The following is a 25,599-nucleotide window of genomic DNA, read 5'->3' as shown; positions in this document are numbered from 1 at the left end:
CTGTGCAGCTGCAAAAACTTGGAAATATACTGCTTTATACAGGGTCATTACAAATTGTCCCATCGCAGTAGGCGTTGGTGACGTAGTTGAATGTGCCGCAAGCCTCATAACATGAGTGACAGTAGTATCTCCGATAGGTGGCGCTACTGGTGGTAGTGGAAATCTGTCTATTAAGCTGGATTTATAAACTCTTCCGCAGCCGCAGCAGTTGCTGTTGACGCAACGGCAAGAAGATAAAAGATGCGCATTGGGTACTGTCATTTATAAAGTTCGGTATCAGCCACGGTTGCAGTTGGGCAGCCGCAGCGGTGCCGTTGGATATAACCAATTTTTATCTTCTGCGGCAACTGCTGCGGATTCAGTAACGCTCGACCAATCAGGTGTAAGCAATTGAGCCGGTAAAACATGTGTTGGTTGTTGACAGCATAATAAACGGGTGTATCTAAAAAATTGTTGCGGATCTGCAGCTTTCATTTTCAGAAAATAACTGTAACTTCCTTAAGTTTTCCTTTGTCTATTAATTGGCCTTGTTTTATATCTTCTCCTTCGACGATTCGTTTTTAGTATTACATAAGAACACAGTAACAACCCAAAAGTTCCCAAAAGCACTTTTTCGTCAATCATTGTAAAGACTAGGGTTAGGCGGAAAATAGTTGGCGCTCCCCACCAGTCCGCTACAGCGTCGCACCGCTATCTTTTCGCTGCGAGCGTGAACCGTGGATCGTTTTATAATACGAGCGCGCTGCACTGGATCGTGATGGTGGGAGGTATTCTTGACGCACTCACTATTTTTCGCCTAAGCCTAGTAAAGACAAAGAAATATAGGTTATGTTACATTATGTGTTGACAGGTGGCATAACAGTATGGTACCAACTGCAACGGCATGGAGTTTATAAATTGGTATCCTTGCCACCACTGCTGCGGCTGCGGGTACCTCAAGTACCTCACCGCTACGGAAAAGAGTTTATAAATCCCACTGTAGTTTGTCTAACGTTGCGAGGCTGGAGGCACATCCTAAATCTGCGTGGGTTTTCAACGTCAACTGCGGTGGGAAAATCTTTTATAATGACCCTGTATCACTACTGACTATTCCATTCACCTGTCATTTGTAAAAAATGGACCAATAAAAACACAATTTTCAAAATACTAAATAAAAATGTGAATGTAAGTTTACTTATGCCTACTGTTTTACTCCACATCTCTACGTCCGATGAGAAAATATTGTTTGCAGATCTACAGTGCATTTTTTTTAACTGTTGCCATAGGGAATTGCATGGTAAAACTTGTACCCCCTGTTAACTTTTGCTCTGATGAAAATATTCAAACCATTTTTGGAACAAAGTTGGAAGATTTTTTAAACTATCGGATAGATTACAATTTAATATCCAAAACTGTCGAAAAAGTTGTGAAAAAATATTTCTAGCGCGCCGGAATAGTACGTCGAGCGGTCGCCAGAATAGCGTCCCTGTCGGCTCAACAAGCACCTGAGACCTGACTATCTCCACTTTTGACTTTTGTCACTTTCATTTAAAAAATAAATAGCGAGATCTCCTCGAGGCTATGATTAAAATAAATAATAAATAAAAATATAAAACCTAATTTTTGTTCCCATATCGCCTACTACATGTTTTTTCAAATTATTTACGTTCATTAATTTCAACTTTGAAGAGTAAAATTAGTAAAATAAAACTGCTTGTCGTTCGTTGTTCAAACAGTATGCATTACATAGTCTTATTAATGATTTATTACAAAAATAAAAATTTGCACCAAATCTGCAGTTAACAGAGGGTATAATTTTGACCATGCAATTCCCAACGGCAACAGTTAAAAAAAAACACGTAAGAGGTCAACCAGAAACTGGAGGAATTAAGGGCAAGAGTAACACGCGAAGAAACTTTCAAGATCGCTTGGGACATTGTCTAGCAGTCGAAGGAAAACACTTGGAACATTTCCTTTAATAATTTCTGTTAATTTGTTGAGTTATTTGTGCGTTAACGTTTTGTTTTTTTTTTAAATAAATAAATGTTTACATGTTCTGCCTTCCAAAAGCTAATTTAATCATAGCCTCCAGGAGATCTCGCTATTTTTTAAATGAAAGTGACAAAAGTCAAAAGTGGAGATGGTCAGGTGCTGGTTGAGCCGCTCGACGTACTATTATTCCGGCGCGCTAGAAAATATTTTTTTCACAACTTTTTCGACAGTTTAGGATATTGAATTGTAATCTATCCGATAGTTTAAAAAATCTTCCAACTTTGTTCCAAAAATAGTTTGAATATTTTCATCAGAACAAAAGTTAACAGGGGGTATAAGTTTTACCATGCAATTCCCTAGTTAAAAAAAATGCACTGTATACAGGTTATTCACGAGAGGGCTATTTCTGAATTTCTTTTTGCCGCAACCCATTATACACATTGCAACAATATCTTGATTTCAAATTTTTAAAATAATTATAACTGAATCCACGATGGCGCTTAGTCCTGTTTCTTTGACGTTAAAGGAAAAAATCTTTGTCAATTCAAAAAATTTGTTTTTACAATAATGATGAAAAAACTGACATGCTCCTCATATTTACATTGACTTAATTTGTTGAATTTTGATTAAATACAGGTTATCTGCCAATCTGACTTTTCTGACAAATCTACTCACCTTACTTTGATTTCTAATTTAAAAGAAATAACACATTTGATTTAGTAGTTACTGCCATTGGTATTGTTGGTTGCGGCAAAAGAAAAATTCAGAAGTACCCCTCTCGTGAAATCTGTAGTGGACACATTTCCACTACCGCCGGTAGCGCCACCTATCGGTGATACTAGTCTCACTCATGTTATGAGGCTTACGGCACATGCAACTACGTCACCAACGCCTACTGCGATGGTTCAATATTTATAATGACCCTGTATAACGAGTGACATGGACATTGCCGATTATATTTCGACTGAATTTTACGAGTTGCTATGATTTTGGAAATATAACGAGTGTGAAGCGAAGCGTAACACGAGTTGTATTTCCAAATATCATAGAAACGAGTTAAAATTCAGGAGAATAATAACGTGCGATCGAATAAAAAAAAATGATGTTACCTGGATTGTGCTATTCTGATGCTTTGATTGGTTCAAACCACCATTTTTGCTTACTCTGATTTTTTTTTTTATTCGATCGCACGGTATAAGCGGCACATGTCCATGTCAAGAGTTGTATTTTATATGAAAATTTAACAAACCAGAACCAGAGACATTTACGAAATTCTAATGAATTAACTAATTAAATCAATGGAAACATTACCTTCAGTGACATTTTTTTTGTATCAAAATTTCCAGAATTGTACATTTATAAAATAACTGATAAATAATAGTTATTTAATAAACTATAGTTTATCTCAATTCTAAATTTCCACTACCTGTTGAATTATGTTGGCAAAATAAAAATATTTCTAAACTGGGGATTGTTATAACCAAAGTTGGCAGTATAATTATTTTCTAATTATGATTCAAACAAAACGTAATTTACTTGACGCTAAAATGAAAAATGCTCTAGTAACATGTTTCGAAGAGATAAAAAGGTTGGCACGTTGTTTTCCTTTATTCTAAAATCTTGAGTTGTAAAAACGGAAATTGACTGACACAAAGAATGATAACCTCACAAATACAACCTGACGCATTTTTCACTAAACAGTGTTGCCGGTTGTATTTCTAACATAGAATGCAGTGTTGGCGGAAATTTAGAAGGCAATTAATAATCGAAACTGTTTAAAGCACGAGCGAGTCTAGCGAGGGAGTGCCTTTAACAGTTGAAATTATTAATCGCCCATTAACAAACGAGTTGATTACAAAAATTTTTCGTTGACCCCAAACTTTGTTTTTTGTGACAAAATTTCAAATTAAAGCCAAACCAAAACCAATTTAATCTTTTTCGATGAAGATGACAACCTTTAAAAATACCTTCATCCTTTTTTTGACCTCAGGGTAGGCCATTTTAAAATATTTCAACACTTTCTATTCACTTTTCCACAAAGAGTGTCAGAAGATGTCAACTCTATTCACATTCAATTTCACGTAAAAATCACGGTTGCTAAGAAAACTTAGTTACCTTTGAAAAATATGACATGCGAATTATAACCAAAAAGGTCGGCTTTTGAAAAAGTGAATTCGTAATTGTGCAGTTATGGAGCTATAAAATATAGAAAACCCTGCTGCACTACCTGCTGAAGTGTTGGCAAGTGCAAACAATGCATGCTCGAGGTTGTTTATACATCAAAATATCATCAAAACGTCAAAATCGCAAAAATCGTCGATTAATGAAAAACAGTGTATTAATGGGGTATACACTATATTTTAGACAAAATAATTCATTAATATTGAAATTAACAAGCGGTCAACGGAAAATACAATTTTCGATTAATCAATAGAATTGAATGAACTGTTGGAAAATTGAAAACATATTGACTAAGCTATATACATAATTTAGACATTATTTTATAAAAACCATCTAATTACTATACAACAGGGTGTTAGGTAAATGATCTGCCAAAATGCAAACAGTTCATTATGAGGCAAAATTGGGTAGATTTTTTTCTCTATCATTTTTTATTTGGATTAAAAAAAGTTTCGTTTTCAAGGATATTACTAAAATTTTGTACGGTGGTGGTGACTGCAATAATACAATAAATAGTAAACGCCTATACAGGATATTCATATTTAATGAGCCCGACGGAATTGAAAATGCAATCCACAATTCATTTGCAAAGTTAAGTTGTTTTTTTTTTGGTTTAAAAAAACATATAACATAGGTAGCTGTGCAGTTTCGTAAATTTTATCTATCTGTGCAGATCTATCACTCAAGGAATGTTAATGCCTGTGAAGAGGTCGCTTTGGGCACGAATTCAAGCTTGTGGGACGGCATTTTGAACATTTATTACATTATTTGAATAAACATTTTTCAAAAAATTCTTCGATTTTTTTTTCACAATTTCATTTAATCAAGCGAATGACGTTTATGTCAAAATTTACGAAACTGCATTTTAAATGACTAAGTTTACCAAGGTTTCCAAATGAAGTAACTTTAAATACCATAATTAACTATATCATTGGAAAAGACATGCGAATTCTTCCTCAAGGATAACACGAGAAGCTTGGTCCTATTGGTTTAGGCGTTAATGTATGCAGTGCACATTGAACTGCATCAATCGCAAAAGATATGCGGATTTATTCCCAAGGTCGATTCGATTTATAATTTATATTTCTTGATAAAACGAAAAGCTTGGTTTCTATTGGTTTAAGCGTTAATACGCTGCCCTGCAAATTATAGCATAAGGGGAAGTGGTATATTAGACACCAAGGTGAAGAAGTTCATGATTATAGCCAGAGCGCCAAGATTAGAGCCCGAGGCGTGCTGAGGGTTCTAAGGCGCGAAGGCTATAAGGGACTTCTTCACCGTGGTTTATATACTATTTTTTCCACTACTAGATACGTTAAAACCCTTTCGAATAATAATTATTAACATTTTAACATTTTTTTTTTTTTAAATTTTGTTACACAGTCACGTTAAACCATTGGTCCCGGTCTATTGAGTTGGTCATCATGCCCCTCATAGATTTATAAACCAGTCCTAGACTGTGTAACAAATTTTTAATTTTAACCTTGGGAGAGAAATTCTACTTCTGGAGTTAATAATGAAGCCTTCTGAGACTAGTAGTGGAAAAAATGTGTTTTCAACCTAATTTTATTTTTAATGCCTACTTTTTGAGTCGTACTAGTTAAGACTGAAAGAAATACATTCGCAAAAGTAATAGTCTGCAACAATAATTAAAGCAACATGTTAAATTCAAAGACGTGTATTGCTATCCCTAGCCCTTACTACATCTTCACAACGACGTCTCATGCTTATAAATAACTTATTTATCACTTTCTGATCAATCTCTTCCCGAAGTTGAACTAGGGCTAAAGGTAACTGTTAGAAGTTTTCAATAGTGCTGGATGGAGTTTAGAACAGGACTTCTTGCTTGCCAGCAGTATGCAGTCGAGTATTATCGTACATAAAAATAAAGTGATCAGCTATCAATATCATCAATAAATGGTTCAAATAGGTCAACATGAAGTTCCCGAATATTAGTAATGTACTTCAATGCATTCAGAGTACCTCTTTCCCTCACTACCAACTCTGTGCGAGCGTCAAAAGAAATGTGTGCCCAAACCATCAGGGAACCTCCACCAAAATTAATTTCCGAAATAATGTTACACTGAGGATCGCTGCACACGAACAGGTCTGTCACTAGGGTACAGGCAAAACCTACACTGATCAGAAAACATCACCAATCTCCACTGACCCAACATTCAATCGATATGATTTTGTGCAAAAAGCAATCTTTCTCTACAGTGAGGTACAGCAAACCGTTGCCTCCGTGCAGGTATTCTGGGCCTTAATTCATTTCCTACAAGTTTTCTGCTAATGGTATTCCACTAACATGCAGATGATACATTTCTAAAGTCGTGACTTGCAAAGCTCTCTCAACCACTGCAAGAGCAGAAAACGATCTTGTTGAGCTGTTGTTGGTCGTATTTGTCCTTGTCCAATATTCTTCTGGAATATTTTTCCGTCTCGTGGAGTCGTGGAAGCCATCCAGAACTCTGGATATTGGTGATCGTTTCAGACCAAAACGATTAGTAATATCGACAAGTACAAAAATTCGTGCGCATTGTTTGGTGGTAGAATGCAGATTTAAAATTCATTCTGATTCATTTTGAAACGTTATGGCCCGGTTGTATAAAGCTTAGTTAACATCGTGTCAGCTAACAACGCGTCAAGTCGGAAATCCGCCCATTTGAGTGGCGGATTCAAATCCAATGTTTTATCCCCCAATCAGATCGCTTGACATTATGTTAACTTTAACAACGAACTTGACATCGCTTTATACAGGGTGTCCCAAAAATGGCGTACTAACTACTTACTACCGTATCGAGGATGTTTAAATGTACACGAAAAAAATATGGAAAACATTTTTCAAACCAAAAAAATCAATTTTTATTATTATTATTATTATTAACGGTAATACAATGTAAACAAAGATGTACTCGTACAACATTACCATGCAATGTTACCGTAGTGGACTTAAAATAATTTTTTCGATTTCCAAAGCTTCTAAATTCTCTATTATGCAGGATGAGATATAGATAGTGAGTAATCTTGTACTTTGTGATAATATGTACGATTAGAAGTAGCTGTCATGACAATTTAATAGATATATTTTGAAATAATTAACCTGTTAAATGCCACTTTCATAGACTGCCAAATCAGCAAATAAGTCCAATAGAATTTTTTTAACATTTTTCTGACGTTTACGGTAGTCTCTTCTACACCGTAGTGCACCGTTAGTACGCCATTTTTGGGACACCCTGTATATAAAGCCTATGAGATATGAAACCAAAAGTTTTTATTCACAATCTATCGAATTCATAATGAAAATGCTCTACGAAATTGACAAATATCAAGCAACCAGGTTTTTGATAGTTGGTAACACTCTAGATTATCAGTATTCAGTATGACAGTTTTTACTACAAAATAAGATCAAAGAGATTCACCATAAAAAAAACGGCATAAAATCGAGCATAAAATCTAAATACAAAAAATGGTTTATATGCCATAATTTTGGAGGGCACTACACACTGAACGTCAAAACATGTTCTTCATCTCTTTACCTAAAGTTATACATAAACTGATAAGTGATAACATTTGTAATATGACTAATATTCAAATAGCATTTAATAAAACCAGATTTAGGAAACTTATGTCATTAAACGACACGTTTTTCTTTCCGCTTCCTAAAAAACCGACTTAAATGTCAACAACTGTAGAAATCTTATTTATCTTCTACGATACTAAACGAGGAAATTGTCTACTACATAAACAATTAAGCTGCATGAAAAATTAATATCAATTTTGATGTGATGTATAGTGTGATTGTGAAGTGAGGAATAAAATTCCTTAAACTTATGTATTTTTTTTATAGTCGATGTTTGGAAAAAATCAATTTGTACTATGGCGGTGCAAGGAAAACGCAAAAAATTTAATTGGCAACAGACGTCTAATTGTTTTAAATGGTCTATTAAAGCAAAAAGGATAAAAGTAAATAAAATTATATAAAAATCTGGATGACATCATTTCTACATACCTGAACTTGTCCGTGATGAATGTCATCAAGTATTGCGTGATCTTGTATCAAAGATCGAGTCGTAAGTTTTTTGCGTCGTCTTTTGTGCATTGTGAGAAATCGTCCAGAGCAGCCTATAGAAGGACTAGAACCCATTGCATCTAACAAAACCCAATCTTCTTTGGAAAAACACCTTGTTAAAACTGGAACTTCTACTGGTGCTGAAAAAAATTATTTTAATATTAATATCTCGTATCGTCAAAATAGTGATGATATTTGAAATTAGAATAAATTGAAAAAATTTAACATCAAAACGCCAATTGTCAAATAAGTACATATATAATATGTCATAATAATAGTAGTAACTTAAAGTAATTAATTGAAAAATAAAGAAAATTCTTATTTCCTGTTCGTAACAAAAGATCAGCAGGTACAAGATTCAAGGAAATTACTAATTACATACTTCCCTATATGGTTTTTAATTAGTTTAATATATGCTTTGTGGTTTATTGCATGCCAATTTATAAAAATAATAAGTGCACGTGCTACGTGCAACTTCAACAACATGCGTGTGTTGTGCTCAAATAATTTTCAGATCAAGAGTGCTTTGGATTTTCATTCGACACATGTATTTATTAAATGGAAGAAATGATATTCCAAAGCAGTTTTGATTTGAAATTTATTTGATAATAAGATGTAAGAGATTTTTAAAGTTTGAAAAGTTAAAAAATACAACAGCACTTTTAACACATAGGTACGCATTTGAGTTGTGAGTACAATTACACACAAAGTCATACGCTGGAAAAATTTGTAAACAGGTAATTTTTAATTTTATAATCGAACAAAACACGTTCGTTAAAAATGAAAGGTCAAACCATTCACGAATTTCGAAGATTTTTTTTCGTTTTGGACACGGTGCGATTCAACATTCAAGTTCGACAAGTGAATAATAACATTGCCAGGTACTGAAGGAGTGGTACCTAATTAATTTATTATCAATTATTTTTACCTTTTACTGATATTGCATTATACACAATAAAACACATGTCAATTTAGTATTTGTTAAAATTATTATCATATACTTATTAAAAAAATTGTACTTATAAATAATGAGCCTGCAAGCAAAATATTCAGTTTACTTGGCACATTTAACCACTGTTGCATCGTTTTTTGGTTTATTAAAATGACAACTTAATTTGACGTAGAAAATATTATTGTAGAAAATGCTTCTAAATAAAACTGTTAGTTTTAAAGTTGTTAAAACGCAATCAATGTTGTTAACGCTTAAAATTTTTATAGATATATTTATGTAGCTGAAATAATATATACATACACTTACTTTCTCATGAATGGAAAACATTACAATGGAAAAATTCCTACATATATGTCACAGAGCAAAGTGTATTAGTACTGGTGGCTTTTGATTTGGAAAAATAAATGAAAGTAATTATGCACATATTTTGCATGACTCTTTAACTACACTATACCGTGGTATGTACAACAGGCAAGACTTTTTTGTAAACTGTCTACCTGGCAAGCACTAAAAGTAAACTATAATACCCATTTCCGTAAAAACGTTCTTCTTTCTACACTTGACTTCCGGCTTATAAATTAACAATAGCAAACTATAATAGCACCTCGACAAACACAGTAATCCACATCGCCAGACTTGCTCTGTTAAATGTAAATATTGGTTTCATCGTGTGAGAAACGTCACTGTTGGAAACAACTCACTCCATATTTAAATTTAGTAAAACTCCTCGACTCCATTAACACGTACTTTTGAATCACACCCCAAGTTTTCGTTAAAAATTCTAAAAATGTTAAACATATAAAACACACATTACTTAATGTTGACTCACTTGCTTGTCGCTTCACTACATTATACCAAATTGAAAAGACATTATTGTTCTTTTTCTTAAATAATGGTAATGACTGAGAGATTTTTTTTCAGAAATAAAAGTAAGAATTAAAATCAACATCATTTTAAGACCATCGTTCTAATAGCAATGCATTACAACAGAGCTGAGTTTGTTTGAAGTGGGGTTAGGCCGTTGACTTCGAACCAAGTGCAATGTGAAGCTGAATTTAGGTTTTTCTGTGGCAAAGACCCCAGTAGTGTAGAAAAGTCATCTATTAATCTATTAATTTCAATTATGTTTTGTTACTACTGCTGAAATAATTTTGCAAGAATTATTATTAATATTATTAATTTAATGCCATTACTTGGCAGAAAATATTTATTTTATTATTAGTTATAAAAAAAAGTCGGGTTACACCTTTTGCGTCGTTTGTGTTTTTAATCTGCAGACTGACGAGTAGCGCGTTCACAATCGACTGTTCAACGGCAACTTGGACGGAAAATTTAAATGAACACCCGATATATCCAACAGGAAGTACCTATTTTATTGTGCAATATTATCCAATAAAATATATTACAAGGATTTTAAAGTGTGTTTAAAGAAACTTTGTTTACGTAAATAAAAGATATAACAACAAAAGAAAATTTATAGAACGTAAAATTGCAATTCTTCCGAAGAATAGCAACAATCTATTATTACTCCGCAAGTTGTTTTAAAAGAGTCTGCTAAGTTTAGGCTAAAATCTGGCTATTTATTATTGTCTAGGATAGCGAAATTCACAATTTAATATTTCATTAAAACATTCTTTGTTTTATGTGTACTAAATAAAGAGTGTCCTAATTGTGTATTTGCACATATTCAAATATCAATAATAGTTAACATGTTCAGATCTTGTAGACAGAGGTTTCAAAGGAAGGTCATAATTAGTAAAAGTTCATTGAACACAAAAGTGCTCGCATTAGACAATAGTAATTCCATTTATAACTTTATGTTTATAAAATAATTGCAAATTAAAAGTGTGGCACTACGATTTTGTTCAATGAACTTTTACTCATTATGACCTTCCTTTGAAACCTTTATCTACAAGATCCGAACATGTTAACTATTATATTTGGATATGTGCAAATACACAATTAGGACAGTCTTTATCCTCCACCCCTCGGCGACACGGCAATTTTGCCGGAGTACATGCACTATTACGGATAATACTATCAAATAATAGTGCAGTGCTTATCATATACAGGGTGTTTCTGAAATACGTGTGTTAATTTTAACCAGTGAAAGAAGTCGCCAATTTATGAAACTTTTCTCTATTACATTTTGTAAAATTCGTATAAGTATTCCAAGATTTTTTGCCCCACAATTTTTACCAAACGAGTCGTTTTGTGTGATTAACTAGTTTCTATTTTTTGTAACCATGAGAATCTAAATTTTGATTAAGTATTTATTTTTTTCTATAACAATGGAACTTTTTAACAAAGCTCTATTTCTATCACAACAGAAAATTTTCGCCCTTACCCATAGGCGGGTATACACTTTGATGGTTAATTTGTTCCAAATTTTAAATCAATTTGTATTGCTTTTTCGTAAAAATGTTATAGAGAAAAGTTCCATGATTTGGCGCGTTCTTCCACTGGCTAAAATTAACACACGTATTTCAGAAACACCCTGTATAATCTATTAAGAGTCATTTTGATTAACGGAAATTATTTCGACCTGTCGAGTTCTTTTTGCGTATTAATCACCACGAACGCTAAAAAACGAGACAGGGAGAAATAATAATTTCTGGAAATCAAAACGGCTCGAAATAGATTCAGCTAGAAATTCGCATAAATAAAATTATTTTATTTTTTAGTAACACGATATTTTTTCTTTTCGTCATAGATACAGATTGTGAAAAACAACTCATATCTCCCTTGGGATTTGTCAAATTTTTTTGCCCTCCACATTGTCGGCAACAAACTCATGAGAACGAAACTATAGCAACCACATATTCACGCAATCTTCCCTGCTAAATATTTTTAATAAAATTTTAACTTTTAAGTAGAGAGACTAAAAAATAAAATATTGTATACACCACGGGAGATATTCATGTTTTTCCCCTCGGTTGACTTATAATTCCTCGGGCCAAAGGCCCTCGGATTATAACCACGTCAACCTTAGGGAAAAATCATGTTCATATCTCCCTTAATGCATAAATATCTATATAAGTGTGTATTGATGAATGAATGGCCGCGTGATATGATTTCCGAAAATCTCTCTAGAGTGATTTCCGGAAATCAGTGTGTTGTGTGATGTCCATGGTGATTTCCACTAAATCATCGTCTTATTGGTTGCTAAAGTAAAAATTACAAAATTTGATTGGTTATAATTTTATGAATGCGATTTTCAACATAATTACCGGCGTCTCAGCTCCACATTTTGACTTTTTTGTGTTTTATGATATGACATGAGTATAATAATAAATACCTTTTTGAATTTCAACTACCAATGTGTTCTCTAAGTCCAAAATTTTTAAATTTTTAAAAAGAGATTGCGGTAGGTACTATTCCCGTTGCTGAAATGATGTATAAGTGGTAAAATCGAATTTTTTTCTAAACACCAAAGATTTCTCATAGCAACGGAGAGTTCTAAATATTTATTAATTTTTGTGTTATATGTTTGTGTTATATTGTGTGAATTTGGAACAGCTATGTCTAAAAGATATGCTTGCTTTTGTTGTTTATTTAAAATAATAATGTCTGGTCTGTTATGCTGAATATGAATGTCTGTTAAAACTGTACGATCAAAATATAATTTGTAATTGTCATTTTCCAAACAACTTTCTGGTTTATAAATATAATGTTGTTGTGTATCCTTTAATAAGTTGAATTTAACTGCTAAATTCATGTGTATAATTTTAGCGAATGTATTATGACGTTTCTTATATTCGCTCTGAGCCAAAACTGTGCAAGAAGAAATGATATGTTTAATAGTTTCCCCTTCAGTTCCGCAAATCCTCTTTATTATTATTAATTAATGTAATATGTTACATTTTCACGCTGCATATGGTTTAATCAAAAAGGACACAATTATATTAGGGAATTGAAACAAATACAGTGTGGAAACTACTTATGGAATAAATTCAGTAATTTCAAAACTAATGACATTTGTCGAAAACGCTGAAACAGGTCAAATTTACCTCTCATAATGCTTATTTTAAGTTGCTTCACTTGTTCATGATGTAATGATTGAGCTAGGACGTCATCACCATTTTTTTAAAATGACAACCCCCACTTTTTTCTTCGCTTTGTGATATATCTTCTTACTACCTAAACGATGAATGAAAAAAATTGGTATCTTAACACGACAATTTGTTTGAGAAAATTACAAATTTTACTTCAAAAATGTAATTTAATTTTTATTGCAAAAATTCTTTTGCATGGGTTTATTTAAAATAGAAGATTTATTTTAATAGACCAAACAATTTAGAAGATTTACGGCAGAGAATTTGCGCTGAAATGGAACAAATTTAATAAGCCCTGACATTATTGAGCGCAGTGTTCAAAGTGTCGGTGAGTGCCAAATGGTTGGCGGGGGACAATTTCAACATTTGCATTAAATTTTATTGTTAACCCTAGATGTTTCTTTGTTTTTGTTTGAGGTCAATTAAAAAGTTTACATTATAAAAAATTAAATTTTTGAACTAAAATTTGACATTTACTCAAAAAACTGTTGTGTGAGGTACCAATTTTTTTCATTCATCGTTAGTAGATAGACCTTCCGTCTGTCAAAAAGAGAAGAAAAAAGGGGTTTTATTTGTCCATCGACCGTACATTTATCTCATTCTCAAAAAAATTAAAATACATAGATATTAAAAAAAAATCAGATTTTAAAGATAACTCGTACGTTATCAGTTATCACTTATTTAATTTCGCATATCATGCACAGACATGTTATTTTTGTAAAGAAAAATAACTGCCAATTCACTGTTTTGAAGTATGTACTTCTCGTATATTAACTTATTAACAACTGCATTGCATTCACTTTCTTAACAATTGAATAGTACAATATATTATGTGATTGCTTTAAAAATGTATTACTATTACTGTTACACAGTGGGAGAGTAAAGTAAGGAATAAAACTCTTTTAGATTTATATCAAATTTGTATTTCTAAATTGTCATTTTTCTATTCCCAATGAAAAAAAAACTGAAAAATTTTACCAAGAGGACCCAAATGAGATATATTTTTCCCTCTTTACAGTAGTGAAAGTATTTTTTAAATCGATCAATTAAAAGAAAAAGGATTTCAGTAAATGTTACTATGAATTTTTTTTTTTTGTTAAATTAAATTCTCAGAATGAGCTCCACCAACTTTCTGTTAGATAGCTAAATGGTCTTCAAATTCGTTGAGAACATTTCAAATCACCTGTGGTCGAATTTACCGAATGTCGGTTCTAATTCTCACTCTCGTCGATGTCATCAGAATTTATTGATGTCCTTTTTTGTTTTAATAGACCAATTTACAAAATGTTTTCGGTATTAGATAGAGAGTAATATTTGAATTTGTTGCCATTTTTCCAAGATCTACATGATGATGAACTCAGATTTGGTTTTTTCCAACAAGACGAGGCCACTACACACAATGCATAACACCTTAAATCTAATAGGAGAATTTTTCGACGAGCGGATTATTATTCGACGGAATACACGACACCCAGATCCTGTGACTTCACCATGTGATTTCTTTTAGTGGCCGTATTTAAAAACTCCATTTTCCAGCAGCCTGTAGACAACCTGGATGAATTGCAGTACATACATAATAGTGGAAAAAATTATGAAATTAATAACTTTAACCATGTGTTAAGAAATGTCACAAATGGTTCGAGCGTGCCTGGATGAAGGCGGTGGCCATTTTGATCACTTCTGGTAAATTGTTTATTGCAATTAATAAAAGTTCATTTGATGAAAATTTATTGTTTATCAGAAACTCAAAAAGTGAGGTTCAGGTTACCGTTGATGACAGACTGACGACTGGTGTGTTCACAATCGACTCTTCAACGCCAACTTTGGCGAAAATTATTTACCCACCAAATAAAGTAAATAAAATTGTAATGTAAACTACTCAAAATTAAATAGGAATATTGCTGTACATACAGTTTTACTTAAAAAAAAATATACCCATATTGTTACATCTAGCATTCTTAACAGTTTTCAATACTCAAGTAGGCATTTTTTAAAAATAGATTCCAAAATATTTCAGTTAAATTAAACCCCCTCGTGCATCAATTACAGCTCGACACCTGTTAGGCATACTCTAAATGCAATTATCAGCACGCTCTTATGGAATGTCGTGCCAAAGAATAGGAAGAATATGTCTTAATTCCCTAACAGTCACAGGTTGAGGATTTTGATTATCTATCCTCTTTTGCCGGGTTGAGGTCCGGTGAAAGTGGAAAGCGATTGATTTGATTGTCATTAAAGACCCTGATCACATTTTGAGCATGATGTGGTCTTGCATTGTCATCGAAAAAATTTAAATTTTCACGTTCAATTTCATTTCTTCTGGGTCGGACGTGGCCCATGATAACCTCCTCTTCGTATCGTCTTGCATTTACAGTCTCATCAAAAATATGAAGGTTGGTGCGATATCCCAAGCTGATTCCTGCCCACACCTAACACCACCTCCACCAAATGCCTTTGGATGTACTGGGGTAAATAACGATTTCCCTGTTCTCGGTAGACCCGTTTACGACGAGTATCATTGCGAATCCAAAAACGTGACTCATCGGTGAACAAGATGTCCTGCCAAGAAGTACGTTCTTCCCGTCTTTGTTCGGCCCATATTCTTCTCTGGGACGTCTTTGAGGTTTGTAGGAGGTCAGTCCTTTTCTTACTGTTTCATCTGATACTCTAGTCCAGTGGCATTGACAATGTTGTGCATATTGTGCATAATATGCTGACGAGCAGTTGGGAAAGGTTGTTTCCTAGCCTGAATGATCAAAAATCGATCTTCCCTTGGAGTAGTTACACGTTCTGATCCACTATCAGGTCTTCTTAAAGCTGTTTCTGTTTGCGTAAAGCGAATATAACTATTCTTTAGATCACACTTAAAAAGTTCCGAGATTTCAACTTGCCGTACGCCTCCTTGGTGCATTCTTACCATCAAATCAGCTTCCTCGTGTCTTAAATTCTTTGCATTTTGTGGAGGTGATACAATTATCTACATATTATTTTAATTTTAATTAATTACCAAGATGCAGCGAAATTTTTTTTTAACTTCTCACACTGCTACCACTTTGTGACAGCCGGTCACTGTGATATATCTTCAAACAAAACGTTTTAGTACTAATTTGCCTTTTATATAAAAATGTAAAAAACTTTTCTTTGAAGTACACTTTAGGCCAATATCCCTATTCAATTTTGGGTAGTTTATTTTATGTTTAATAAAGCGCGAGTCTTTTCTTCTTTAAATAATATTTACACATTCCACAAGCAAAGTTTGACACCACTTAATTCCTTGATAATGTACTTTTACTATTGGCTACTCGAACTTCAATTACAACCAATATCAGGATGTTATTTTTGCTACTTTGCAGCCGTAACTAAAATGAATCATTAATTAGTAAATACAAACAAGTTCGTATGCAAATACGTCTGCTCTGTCTATTTAAGAAATACTGAATGGCATCTATGCTTCAGTGTCTCTGCAGCTCTGTAAGATTTAACGCCCAAATCGAATTTGTAAGATTAATAGTAGGTACAATTATTATTATATTCTGTTTGATAAAGTCACTTGTTGATAATGTACCACTTCCAAGTTTTCAAAAGTACTTTTTTTAGAACGATCTCTTTATTATTAATGATTATTATTTGATCTATATGTACATTTTACTAGAACTTTCTTAATTTATATGATTAAGGTTTGTCTTATTACATGGTATACATCACAACCTAAAATTATTGGTTAGACACAACGAATAATTATTAATATTATGTACTCCTACTTTCTTTAATTTAATTATGTAGTAACACACAAATACAATCTCCCGTATATTATCGTACATTAATGCATCAATCGTGAGCATCAGTTTGAATCTTTATGTACCTAGGTATACATACGTACACAGTGATGCTGTCATAGCTACGAGTGGGTAACTATACCTAATAATTTGAAGGAACGGCTTGAATCACACTGTTGCACGTTGCACTGTTCAATCGTCGTGCTGCGTACTCAGTTCGTGAAGGTGATTACGCTAGAACGAGTTCTTCTCGACGTGCAAAAGAAAGTTTGAATCATGATTATCATATTGATAATAACATTACTATTGATTTGTACACCGTTTTTGTGGTGGTATTCACTGTTACGAACATATAAAGTTCTGGACAAAATTCCTGGACCAAAACCCTTGCCCCTTCTTGGGAATGCTATAGAAATAGGGAATACTCCTCAAGGTATGTATCAATACTATTCTTCCGTTATATTTACCGTTAATGATATTATTTATCTAAATATTACGAATAATTTTACTCAAATAAAGAACCTTTAAACTTTAATAAACATAATTACATAACATTTTTAATTTACAATGCAAAAATTTCCGATAATAATGCGGAATCTGGAAAAGTGTCCCGAATGCTTGCAGCGTTTCCACGTTGAATGGCAAGGGAAATCCTCTCAAGAAGGAATTTCTTAGATTTTGAATCCCCTGATTCCGCGATAAGTCGGTCTCCGATGACATTAATGAAATCGATTGTTTCTTTGCACCAAGGGTCTCAGATTTCAAATTAGATTTTTTTTCTGGTTTACTTAAAAAAATTGGACGAATCTTTTATTTTTGTTGAATGGATGTTTCAGATGCAAAAAACATGACCTTACCATTATTTAAGTTCTTTTGCTAATATTGCTGGCACAATTACGAACTGTTATTATACCTACATATCATAAATGAACCTTCTTGGTTTACTTAGGTAAAAGACTGGCCCGGTTGCATAAAGCTTAGTTAACATCGTGTCAGCTAATAACGTCAAGTCGGAAATTCGCCCATTTGATTGGCTGATTCAAATTCAATGTTAAATATCCCCCAATCAGATCGCTTGACAGTATGTTAACTTTAACAACGAATTGACATCGCCTTATACAACCGGGCCTAAATTTCCTAACTAAATCTTTTTTTGGTGGATCGATATTTATTGCAGGTGAGAGTTGAACTCAGCTATCATTCAGAGGTAAACATTATGGTCATTAACTACATAATTAACTGATAATTGTACAAATTTAATATGACCTTCATCTGCAAAAAATAGCTTTTTAAATAATTCACGTACTCGTATACCTATTGTTTGCCAACTTTTGACGATGTTAGCTAAAAGACAAACAGGCCGAGCAATTGGCTTGATTTTATGCAATTCTTTTTTAGAATTACTTGGGAATGTTTTTAAATGGGCGAGAAAGTATGGCGATGTATACAAATTTTACGTTGTAAATGAGGTACGAGTGGTAATCAGCAAAGCAGAATTGATGGAATCTATATTAAGTTCGAACATACACATCACAAAGTCAAATTCGTACGACCATCTTGAATCTTGGCTTGGAAATGGACTGTTAATGAGTAAAGGTAAATATATCTTCTTAGGCAACAAAAACAGCAAAACACATGATATTCCTATTTTACATCAGGTAAAAAGTGGAAAATACGAAGAAGAATGATTACACCCACTTTCCATTTTAAAATACTTGATCAGTTTCTTGGCATTTTTGACACATGTGGAAAGATCCTTATAGATAAATTATCTAGTGAAGTAGGAAAAGACTCCGTGGACATATATCCGTTCATAAATCTCTACTCCTTGGATGTCATATGCGGTCAGTGAAATTTTTAAGGTACGAAGTCAAAACTGATAACTTTCTAATTTGTAGAAACATCTATGGGTGTTAAAGTAGCGGCTCAAGAAGGACATAACACCGAATATGTGGAAGCTGTTCGAGGTTATCTTGATATTTTTATTGTGAGGACATTTTCGCCATTGTATAAATTTGACCCGTTGTTTAAATTATCTCCAATGTACACAACATATAAGAAATGTTTAAAAACATTGCATGCATTTTCAAACAATATTATAATAAGACGACGGGCTGAAAAATCAGAACAAAATTTGGATTCCACAGTAGTATCAGACGATGGTACAAAACGCAAAGTTGCATTACTAGACATGTTACTGGAATCAGAAAACTACAATATGTTGTCGAATGAAGACATAAGAGAAGAAATTGATACGTTCATGTTTGAAGGCCACGATACAACGACTTCTGCAATCGTGTTCACATTATTAGCACTGGCAGATAATCCAGAAGTACAGAAAAAAGTTTACGAAGAAATTTTATCTTTGACTGGTGAAAAAAATTCATACCTGACTATGCAAATATTGCAAGATGCGAAATATTTGGAAATGGTAATAAAAGAAGCACAAAGGATGTATCCAACAGTACCAATAGTTGAACGTCAGTTAGAAACACATTACAGCATAGGTAGATACATGCACACACAAATTCATTACACAATTAATTTTATTCTTCTTTCAGATGGTTATGATTTTCCTCAAGGAACAATTCTGACGATATTCATTTATGCCATTCACCATAACGAAAAATATTATCCTAAACCGGAAATATTTGATCCGGAACGATTTTCACTAGAAAATCAATCACAAAGACATAATTATGCTTTTATACCCTTCAGTGCTGGTCCACGAAACTGTGTCGGTAAGAAGCAATTGTGTATTATTATAAATATTTTTAAATATACATATTGTAAAAGTAGCATAGGATGTCGATATTGTAATGTTCTATGTAATTTAATTCTACGGTTTTGATATTATTTTGCTTTTAGGGCAAAAATTTGCGATGCTTGAAATGAAAGCCACCATCATTAAAATTGTGAAAAAATTTAAAATACTACCGGTATCTGGCTACAAACCAGAATTAGGCATGGCGGCTGTTCTCAAATCTTATAACGGCGTACGTGTTAGACTACGAAATAGACATTAAGAAGATGGGAAATGTGTAAGTTAACTACAGGGTGACTTTTAATGATTGAGGCAAATTTAGTGGGTTGGCACTTCCGAATAATTGGTACGCCTAGTCACATGCCAAAGAGTTATCTGTTGATTCGCTTTTTACGTTAAAAGATTCTAGAAATAAATAATGACAATTTGATTTATTTTGACTTGTGAACTATCATATCTGAATTTTACAGTTATGTGTACTATGTATATACCGGGTGTATCTGAAATACGTGTGTTAATTTCAACCAGTGAAAGAACTCGCCAATTTATGAAACTTTTATCTATAACTTTTTACAAAATTTGCAAAAGTATTCCAAGATGTTTTGCGCCTCACTTTTTACCAAACGAGTCGTTTTGTGTGATTAACTAGGCTCAATTTTTTGTAACCATGAAAATTTTAATTTTAATTATTTAATTTTTTCTATAACAATGGGTAGTATGCATAAGAATAAGCATTTTTCTCTCACTAATACAAGTAAAAGCATTTGCTAATGGTTTATGCATATGACCCAATGTAACTTTTTGACAAAACTCCGTTTCTATCATAACAGAAAATTTTGACCCTTACGCAAAGGCGGGTATACGTTTTGATCACTAATTTATTCCAAATTTTAAATCAATTTGTAATGCTTTTTCGTAAAAATGTTATAGAGAAAAGTTTAATGAATTAGCGAATTCTTTCTCTGGTTAAAATTAACACACGTATTTCAGATACACCCTGTATAAGTGTATAGGTAATTGTAAATGTTAACTCTATTGCAATGCATTGTGTAAATAACGGGTGACTATTAAAATTTTCACTTGGAGTTGGCTTTGAACGAGTTTTTATTTTTTCTGTTACTTTAGACACACGCAAGAACGAACGACAAATGTCAGTCAGTACAATAGAAACATAACCTATAAAGGAGAAAAAACATTTATTGAAGTGTCAAATTTGTCAGTGTCTAAGGTGCGACGGAAAACAAAGAATGATCCATAGCCAACACTAAGTGAAAATTTTAATAGTCACCCGTTATTTGTTCGGACATTAAATTTTGTGTTGGCTGTGGTATTATGTAATAGTAGTGTTTGCTCATTTGTAAAATATTCAGTAAAATATAACCCTTACAAAACAATAAGAAAAGTCATTAATTTCTTATGTCAGATATGTACTATCGCTGGCCAAAAAAACATTCGTACACAGATGACAGAACAACAGATGCAAAAATTAAAAATTTGAGTTGTATAAACATGGCCGTTTTAATAAAGATTATGTATGCATAGGTTTGATTTTTTGTTGAACACCAACCTCAGCAGCAATTGCCCGTAACGAAATTCCGTTTCTTAAACGTTGCGCTGTAGTTTGTTTTTGAATTTTAGTTAAACCCATTTTTTCGCATTGACTTTGACACTGACAATAATGTTTGACTTACAATACTAAAATTTTGGCCGTGCCAAGGTTGGTAGAACTGACTAATTCATTTGTACAGAGGGTGCCTCGTTGCCATTTAAAAAAATAGTTCGAACTATTTCCCCCCGCAAAAGTTACTCGTGATCCTACTTTGACGAACTGAGAGAAAAATTGTCGTCAAGGCCGCTTTGCGGCCGAGACAAGACAATCTCGAGGTCGTCAAAGGATTTCGTAGCCAAGGTGTATACAACATTTTGCGTGCAACCCGAAAATTTGTAATTATAAAATGAGCAAGTAAAATTTCCTTCACTGTCAATAAAAATAAAGTCGGCCTACATGATGCCATGTCGCTATGGAAACGACATAAATAAAACAATAATTCATTTTGAGAAAAATTGGAAAAATGTCGCAAGAAAATGACAACGTTTTTGTTCCGTCTACTTCCCCGGAGTTAAAAAATATTGCAGATTGTGCAGTGTCCAATTTAATACCAGAAAAGTCCAAAGGGCAGTACGATAAGTGTTACACTTTAAAGAGCGATGTAATAAAAATAATGTGAAAACGGTGTCGGAGAATGTTGTTTTGGCTCATTTAATGGAAAAATCAAAAACTGTGAAAAGTTCAACTTTATGGAGCACATATTCAATGTTGAAGCTCACGCTGAACATACGGGATGGCTTTGGTGTTACGAAGTTTCTGAAATTGGTACCTTTTTTGAAAAAAAGTCAGTTGGTTATCAGGCGAAAAAGTCTAAGGTATTCACATGAGACCAGATCAATTTGCTGTATAATCTGCCATTTTTTTAGGTCATTTTAATCATGGGAATATCAGGAGCCATGCGAAGAGACGAACTAACCAAAATGTCTATCCATGACATCAAGGATGAACATTCTGTATTAATAGTGGCCGTTCCTGACACAAAAACTGGCATAAAACGAACTTTTACTGTCACCAATCCAGAATTTGTAAGATTATACCGCAAATATGCAGCTCTTGTTCCGTGTACTCATCCAGAGAGAAAATATTATAAATTGTGCAGTGTCGCATTTGAAACCTGAAAAATCGAAACAGCAATATAAAAAATGTTACACTGACTTTGAAACTGATGTAACAAGAAGAATGTGAAAACCGTGTCGGATAATGTTGCATTGGCTTACCTATTTACTGGAATTTATCTATTGTGGCAGGTAAATGTTAAATTCTGTTATGATAAGTTGTATCATTTGCTCCCTTTTAGGTTATTTTAATCGTGGAAATATCAGATGCCGTGCGAAGAGACAAATAAACCAAAATGTCTGTTGATGCCATTCAGGATTCAGGATATGTTACTAGTTACTAGATATTTCCCTTTTTGACCCGTGAAAAATTAACCTAATTCATACCTGTCTGTTCTAGATCGATAATGGGGATCTTTTTTACCGACTCGTCATTCATAAGGCGACCACTCCATTTGAAATTGGCGGGAACTTCAAACCGGATGAAAATTCTGTACTAATAGCGGCCGTTCCTGACACAAAAACTGGCATAAATCAAACTTTAACTTTAACTGTACCCAATCCAGATTTTGTAAGATCACACCGCAAATATAGAGATAGATATGTTGTAATTGTTTTAATAAATAAATATTGAAATGACTTACTTTTACAGCCGTCGTCAAGGCTGCGAAATTCAATTTCGCGGCCTGCTCTAGGCACGCGAAGTGCTCATTTCGCGTACGGTTGCACACAAAAATATTAAAGCATCCAAGGAAACTTTTTGACAACTACATATTTTTGATTTATCAAAAAATGACATACTTTGCGACTTGATAACGATGCATAAATGTTGCGTTTTTTTGGCGGTTGTACCGGGTGGGGCATCGTATACGCGCACGCGAGAAATCGCGACTTCTAATTAAATAAAATTGGCGAAATTTTATACACCTGACTAATTATTGATAAGGTATATTTGAGAATGTTTAAAAAATTTGTTGTTAATAAATAAGGCCGTAACAGTTTTATTAGTTTTCTGAAATTAACTGTTAATTTACCTATAAAGTTTTTACACTAAATGAATCTGTATCTGCTAGCCCATCAAACCCTGGTGGCACAATTACAAATTTTGACTTGGTTAGCTAAATAATTCGCTTTTTTATTTAAACGTAAACCAGACGGGTGATTTACGGCACAATGGTATAATTTCCCAACAAAGGTATAGCCGACCGCTTTAAACCTTTTTGCCATAAAATTGACAGTTTCCATTGTCACCTAAATTTACGACAGCACAAGTAGCAGGTCATAAATAAAAATGATTTTGAAAGTTGAAATGTAAAACTGCGTTTAATTCAAAATCTAATTGATATTTTTTTCCGTAGATTTCGTAAAAAATTATAGGAAGTGAATCTGGGTAGGTTAGTATAAAAATCAGAATTTGACTTTTTGGTTGAAATTTACGTTTTAATTTTTTTTGGCTTTGTTTGTAAGTGAAAAATTATCAAAAAATTATGAAATGTACCTTACCAATAGCCAGGTAAGTCTGAAAAATTTCGACAATTTTATTTAATTAGAAGTCGCGATTTCTCGCGTGCGCGTATACGATGCCCCACCCGGTAGAAAAATAACTATTTCGCATACTTTTAGCTTAGGTACCTAATTTTTTACAGGTTCTGGTGTTTTTTTTTTCAAGAAATACATACAATGGCCCCAAAAGGTAAATTTCCGGGCAGGAATTTTGGGACTCCATATTATGTATTGGGTCATTGCAAATTAAAAGTACCCCTCGTAGTGCCGTGTTACATTTTCATGCTCCACATGGTTTACTCAAAAAGGACACAATTATATTAGGATATTGAAAGAAATATATTGTATGGCCGAGTAACATTGGGTTAAGATTCTCATTATATACAGCGTGTCCCAGAACTGTCTCCCCTGGTAAAAAAGGGAGTATTTGGGTAAATGTGATGATCTGAATTTTAAAGAAAAAAAGTCCTATCTCAAGCGATAATCGAGAAAACCAAACAATTTTCATATTAAACATTTTTTCATATTTTTTCAAATTAAATATAAAAATTGTTTGGTTTATTATCATGCATGACGTTCAACAAAAATTGTCAAATTTCCATGGCATTCTTGATAGTGCATTTTATTACATAGTATAGGAACAAACTAGAAAGACCAGATGATGCAGGATAATACACCAATCAACTTTTATATTAAACATTTTTTCATAAATTGTCAAATTAAAAAGTTACAGCCAATATTTGATACTTTTGTTCCACCCTGTATATACAGGCTCTCCCAGAACTGACGGATCAAAATAACACGGTGAAATCATTATCTTCTGGCAATAATAGGAAAAATATTTAAAAAAATCCATCCTATTTAAGTTTCTGATCAGTAAAACGTGCAATTATATTCGGCATAGAATAAAAATCTCTATCCGAATTACTAAAAAAAAGTATGAGTCCGTATTTGAAAAAAATATTTTGACAATTTAACCTTGAAGCACTCTGGGTTTTACGTGAATTTAGTACACCATTTTGTAGCTTATTCACAACCATTTAATTTGGTGTATAGATAATTAAAATCCTCCGATAAATAAGGGAGCTATGGATTTCTCTTTTTTTGGGGACGCCCTGTATATTATACATAAATTTTATCTTTCTGCACTCCTTCTCCACATAAACTTTAACTATGCCAAACCTCACACTCCTCCGTGCGCGCAATTTGCTTACTCTGATAGATTGTAGGTACACTGTGCCCATTTTATCGGTTCCCGCCTTAATTAAAACTACAAAATAGGCAACACAATTTACTTTTCGGAGATTGTTCTGTTTAAAAAATTATGTTTTCAAAATTTTTGAAAAGGTTGCATTGAATATTACCGTCATGGATGACATCAGTCATCAAATACTTCAAAAATTTGGAAATAGACGAACTCCATTAAACCTATGAATATGGCCGTCCTAATTCACATGAAAAATTAATTCTCAAAATGTTGAAATGTGACTGTTAGAAATTTTTGAACAATTATGCACACATGTAGAAATAATTAATGGTGTGATGTTAAACTGGCGGCATTTGAAAAAAGTTGACGTATTACCTACCTATACGTCAACTTTTATCTTGTTATGGCAAATTGGACAGTCTGGATGCAACAGTACTTTCAAAAAAAGTAGGTA

General features: G+C 33.1%; 2 protein-coding genes across 16 annotated transcripts in view; one reads left to right on the top strand and one right to left on the bottom strand.

The window, feature by feature from the left end:
• LOC138122304 (uncharacterized) overlaps positions 1 to 25,599 on the bottom strand; it is a 194,396-nt gene that overhangs the window by 14,104 nt on the left and 154,693 nt on the right. For 11 of the 14 annotated variants that reach the window (XM_069036498.1, XM_069036494.1, XM_069036497.1 and 8 more), the window contains one exon: positions 8,165 to 8,364. In XM_069036498.1, the coding sequence (XP_068892599.1) occupies positions 8,165 to 8,364 (200 nt within the window). Of the gene's footprint in view, positions 1 to 8,164; positions 8,365 to 9,482; positions 9,502 to 9,703; positions 9,824 to 9,877; positions 9,929 to 25,599 lie in introns of those variants that run through there. The other 3 variants (XM_069036502.1, XM_069036508.1, XM_069036510.1) reach the window with 3 other exon arrangements.
• On the top strand, positions 16,671 to 21,313 carry LOC138122312 (cytochrome P450 4d2-like). Of its 2 annotated transcripts, XM_069036521.1 has the most exons (7): positions 16,671 to 16,741; positions 17,098 to 17,440; positions 18,406 to 18,603; positions 18,666 to 18,851; positions 18,906 to 19,514; positions 19,569 to 19,748; positions 19,876 to 21,313. In XM_069036521.1, the coding sequence occupies exons 2-7, from the start codon at positions 17,284 to 17,286 to the stop codon at positions 20,031 to 20,033; spliced, it is 1,488 nt and encodes a 495-aa protein (XP_068892622.1). In that variant the 5' UTR covers positions 16,671 to 16,741; positions 17,098 to 17,283; the 3' UTR covers positions 20,034 to 21,313. The 2 variants fall into 2 exon arrangements, with proteins under 2 accessions (XP_068892622.1, XP_068892623.1); XM_069036522.1 differs by lacking the exon at positions 16,671 to 16,741 and having other exon boundaries at positions 16,811 to 17,440.

This window comes from Tenebrio molitor, chromosome 1, assembly GCF_963966145.1.
Source record: "Tenebrio molitor chromosome 1, icTenMoli1.1, whole genome shotgun sequence".
Taxonomy (NCBI): domain Eukaryota; kingdom Metazoa; phylum Arthropoda; class Insecta; order Coleoptera; family Tenebrionidae; genus Tenebrio; species Tenebrio molitor.
Note: the sequence above shows the minus strand (reverse complement) of the source record. Positions and strands in the feature narration are given on the sequence as shown.

Bases quoted from the DNA above. Each gene is read 5' to 3' on its own strand.
- LOC138122312 (XM_069036521.1), top strand. From the start codon at position 17,284: ATGATTATCATATTGATAATAACATTACTATTGATTTGTACACCGTTT. The intron at 17,441-18,405 runs GTATGTATCAAT...ATTCTTTTTTAG, and splicing joins AATAGGGAATACTCCTCAAG to AATTACTTGGGAATGTTTTT. The intron at 18,852-18,905 runs GTCAGTGAAATT...TCTAATTTGTAG, and splicing joins CTCCTTGGATGTCATATGCG to AAACATCTATGGGTGTTAAA.